The sequence below is a fragment of the Orbicella faveolata genome, unplaced genomic scaffold (assembly GCF_042242905.1).
Source record: "Orbicella faveolata isolate gen_17 unplaced genomic scaffold, um_ofav_v1 contig_2, whole genome shotgun sequence".
NCBI classification, from domain to species: Eukaryota; Metazoa; Cnidaria; class Anthozoa; order Scleractinia; family Merulinidae; genus Orbicella; species Orbicella faveolata.
The window spans coordinates 9,302,501-9,307,335 of record NW_028301547.1 but is presented as its reverse complement, the minus strand read 5'-3'; the positions used below and the strand labels follow the sequence as shown (position 1 = coordinate 9,307,335).

Sequence of the window (4,835 nt, the reverse complement as noted above, 5' to 3'; positions counted from 1 at the left end):
CACTGCAGGCCATGATCAGTCAGAAAAAAATCAGTCAAGCCAAATGCAAGGTTTATTATCACGTGTATTTTAATAAATAAAATATCTACTAATTAGTTTAATTCTTTTCCTGACAACGCTCTGTTCACCATTATCTATATGAAACAGTATATATAACAGTATACAACTATATAACAGTAACTTCGTTTTTGCTATTAGTAGGTTGCTAAGTATTTAAATAATTCGTAAGAAATTGAAAGGGATGCAGTTCAGGATGAGAGGCATTACATCAGAATCCGGAAAATGCGTTTGTACACTTGCTAATTAGTTAGATGCAATGAAACGTTTCCATATAAACGTGCATAAAGTTACACTTTGTTTGAAGGGGGTGGGGACAATTTTTACTCACGAAAATTAAGGCATGAACCAGGCCTATAAATTACGGTCTAGAGAAGGGTCACAAATTAGTCCAATACTCTGGTTCAAGTCATACCCTAAGATTCTTTAGTAGAATTCTACTACTATACTAATGAAAAGCTGTAATCTGATTGGCTGAGCATACTATCATGCATTACTGTGCAGTAGCTTGGTGTGGTCGACAACATTGCAACGTTTCCTCGATTCTACGAAGTTTTCAAAGAGCATTCAGAAACAAATGGATAAACAAAATTCCTGAGAAGACTAAAAGGAGGGCATTTACGTGCGGTTTCTTGAATTAAAAAAGGTCGAAATGTTTGAAAGATACTGATAAGCGCGCGTACACAACTGCAAATGTCAAACTGACAATTAATTCAGTCCGCGCGAATTCCCTAAAGCGTGAAGTTTAACACTAAGACCAGAAATAATTAGAACCGTTACTTGAAAGAAATTTCAGTTAGAATTCTACTAAAATAATTAGATTACTCGCCCTCGATTTCTATTTAACAATTAGATTACGAGCTCGAGATTTCAAAAAATCTCTTATCGAAATCCTCCTCGCAGACACTTCGAAAGAAGTGGCCGTCAATTTGTTAACAAGGGCACACTACTACGCCACTCATTATCTATCGATCACAAAGTAGCTAGTGAGAAGCGTAGCCAATCAGAGAACGGCATTCGTGATAGAACGCTAGTAGATTTATACTAAGAGGCGATATTTGATTCGGCCTACGGCCTCATCAACTATCAACTCGTAGAAATCTCGAGCTCATAATGTAATTGTTAATTAGAGTTCAAGCACATTAAGGTCTGGATCATAGCAAATAGTTGATTCATGAAAATGTCAGTGGAACAAAAGTTAGCAGTTCTGCCTACTTAACCTCGTCAACATTTTCAAGTGTACCCAACATTTGAGGAATTGGTGGTGGTTGACAAAGAAGCAGGTCAACCATTTCGGTCCTGTAACGTTTGGAATTAGCGTATCCCTCGTTTTGAGATGGTCGAAGGTCACTAATTTCCCCCAAAAACCTACACCACTCTTTAATACGAAATCAAGTACACTCCATTCTAAACGTAGCAAAGGTAGATAATTAAAAAAAAACCTGCGTTATTGACCAGCAAGAGTGGAAGTCTATGCCAATTCGATTTCACCGACATGTAAGAAAGGACTCCAATTTAGTTTTTAGCAGAAGAAAATATACATGTCAACTTAGTAAAACAATTCAGGATAACCATAACCCGCGTGACTACTCAGGTTCTGCTGTTTCCCGTTAAATTCTTGATCCAGGCCTTAAAGGGCTTCAGAGGGAATAGTTTGACTGTCTGCATGACATTCCCAATCCGTATCGTTGTAGTTCCATAGGAACTCTACGGTTTTGGGAATATCATGCAAGGCAACCAAAAACACTCTCGGTCTTCCTGAATTTTTTAACGCTACGAAGGGTCTCAAATTTGCGTGGTTTCGAGAGTGGTTGATCAGTGCCCCCCAAGTCGGCCCGGTTTCTTCGTTTCCTTGGTAGGGATCGATCCTAAAACAAAATATAAAACAAATAATGCGCATTATTAATGCGTGTATACTTGTATTTCAGCCGCGGCTATAGGTTTAATTAGTCTTGACTCATATAGACAAATTGATCAAACTCGTTTCATTTTTCAAGTTACCATTAATTATACTAAGGGTCGCGATGGTTGTTGAGATAGCTCTGTTAATGAAACGCCTTTTGAAGATCTTACGTCAAACAAGGTACTTACGCAATTTGGCGGCCTCCACTTTCAATGAACATCAGGGTGCAAATTTTGCCCTCCCTGGCGTATTGCTCCTCGCGCGTGGCCGCTTCTACGAATGAAACATGCTCCCCTTGATATTCTACCACTATTTCGCCCCTTTCGATGTCGCGGTTTGCAAACGCACAACGACCTGCCCCTCTGGGATCACTGGGAACATCATGGATCTGTAAAATGAAAGAATGGGGTAAATATTCAGGAAGATGACAAAACATGTTAGTAAAAACATTAAAAAAACCTTGTTTGACTCGGGAAACTTCGTATACAGCCTTAGCTTTGATGACTTTCGATATTCTTTGGATGTTTCTCTGTAACCTTGGGAAATATTCTAAATTTTCGGTTGCGTTCATGCAAACTTGGCCAATCTTTGTTGAAAAAAAATCGGATGGCCTCCCGTGATATTCGGAAGCCTTCCAGTGGTTGTTATTCATCTTCGGAATACTTCGGATTATGTTGGAAAAGTGATCTCATATCATTCGCAAGTAAATTATATATGGTATTGCCTCCTTGGTTTGTATGGTACATGTAATAAATAGCTATTGTTGTTAAAAAAAAAAAAAACCTTGAAAAATCTTTTGCTTTGGTTGGTAAAATAAAACTCACCTCTATCGGGGGTAATGGTGGAGGATTAGCGGCTATGTAATTTTGAACCCGTTGTTGGGTGTCACGCCCACCAAATTCATATCCTGGGCGAGTCCGACGAGCGCGGCGAGTTTAAGTCCTCGGTATCCGCGAACGTGGTTGCTCATCTCTGTCCTCACTTGCCATCCCTTAAGTTGACTGTGGATCGAAATGGCGTTTTTCAGTTGCTGTAAAAAAAAAACAAAAAAAAAACGCGTCAAATGTGCAAGTAGTGTCCCCAATTAGTTTCTTTCTATAGCTAAATACTCTGATCTTTGACGTGATTCATTCATTCATTCGTTCAAAAAAATATCTATTTCATTCTCTTCACTCTTGTTTGAAACATAGAATCACAGACCTATAAACGAAGCAAATTTTAAAGCAATGATCGCTGCAAAATACTTACTCTGTTAAAACTGTTTCTCTTCATTAAACACTTTGTTTGGCCGCTAACACTGTCGTTGTCCGTCCACACTCTAACCGCGCTTTCGTAGGCCTCGAAAATCTCGGCCGTGGACACAAAGTTACCCGGGCTTTGCTCCATACAAGAAGACAAAAATTTAACTAGAAGTTGACATTTAGCCCCTCTTTTGTGCTTAAGCATTACCCTGCGGACGTTTACGAAGGACATCTCTGCTCCTTGATGGCAAGATAGGCTACATACAAGTGCCAATGAATATTTTCCCACAGAAACTTCACATGTGCCTTAAATTTATTCAAAAGCACGGGAATTTGTGGTTAACACGGGGTTCGTGTTCCATTTGGTCGGGGTGTAGTAACTCCAAGAGAAACTCTTTTTCGTTGCTATGCAGTCTCTCTGGGAACGCATTCATTTTTGATACAGACCAGTTTGTTGTTTTTTGGGTCCGTTTCCGAGTACCGAGTGTCTTTGTTCAACCAGCTGATTCAACTCCTGCTCGCTTAAATTCGGGCCCGGCAAAAAACTTAAGCTCGAAATTTGGTAGCTCACAGGAATAATATTCCTCGTCTCCGGAAGAATTATTAGATTTTTCCATATTTTAGGGGAAGAAAAATAGGAATTATGTTTTACGAAGGGTCAACATCGATGAAAAAAATTTGCCGAGAAATACCCACTAGGGCAAATGGGTCGAGCGTATTAGCCAATCTAACGCTTGTAGACTGGCGCGAGTGGCATTGCGGTCTAAAATATGGCGGTTGTTGAGTGCATAGAGGTTTCTAGTGCGAGTAACTTTACGTTAGTCAGGGTGGGCCGGAGATAAATTTGTTCGGATTTTTTAGTTTTATCGTTCCATCTCCCAGAAAACACCAAACAGGAACCTCTTGAGAGGCTCGATAGTAAGAACAAAACAAGTTTTTCGCAGAATAGCCGAACGTACAAGTAAACAGTAAGCAAAAGATGGAGAGAGGTCAGAAGTCTACAAAAACGTCTATAGTGGTAAGTATTCATCCATAAGTCTGTCGTGAAATATTCATATCCAGAAGGGCGCCCATTATGCTATTTATTTGCCGTCTTTAACTTTTGAGAGGTTCTGAAGCGAGATTGTTTTTATTCAGTCTTGTGGTCTGGGTGATTCCCTGCTGTATCGATTTACGTAATTTTAATAAGTAAATACTGTTATAGTGCAACTTACTCAAGGGAACGAAATTCCGTAATATGTTTTACTTAGTCGAGAGTTCACTTTAACAAGGTAAATTAATAAAAGTTTCTCATCTCTGTTATTCCAGAAAAATTTATAGTGACGACGATCACTCTCGAACTCTAAACACTCGATACTTTTTTCAACATTTTTTTGATATATCAATTTGTACTGACATGTGCGGAGTGGTACCTGACCCCCGGGGGGAGGGGGAGATTTCAAGGCACTTTAGTTTGCTGTCATTAAGTTATGCTTGCAAAGAGCTTTTATCTGATATGATGACAGTTAAGCCTGAATTCATCCACAGGTGGCCCAGAGATTCTAGTGTCATTTCCTTTTTGCACTAGATGAAGTGTGGAGTGCGGAACTTGGTAAGCACTGCTTACATGACTCTATTAGGCACCAGCTGTTATT

General features: G+C 39.5%; 1 protein-coding gene across 1 annotated transcript; it reads right to left on the bottom strand.

Moving 5' to 3' along the window:
• Positions 1 to 1,993: 1,993 nt before the first annotated feature.
• On the bottom strand, positions 1,994 to 3,346 carry LOC149111873 (uncharacterized). The gene is made up of 3 exons (XM_089289272.1): positions 3,209 to 3,346; positions 2,785 to 2,892; positions 1,994 to 2,348 (listed from the first exon to the last, which is right to left on the bottom strand). Exons 1-3 carry the CDS (start codon positions 3,344 to 3,346, stop codon positions 2,145 to 2,147), a joined length of 450 nt encoding a protein of 149 aa, XP_089145398.1. The 3' UTR covers positions 1,994 to 2,144.
• Positions 3,347 to 4,835: the final 1,489 nt, after the last annotated feature.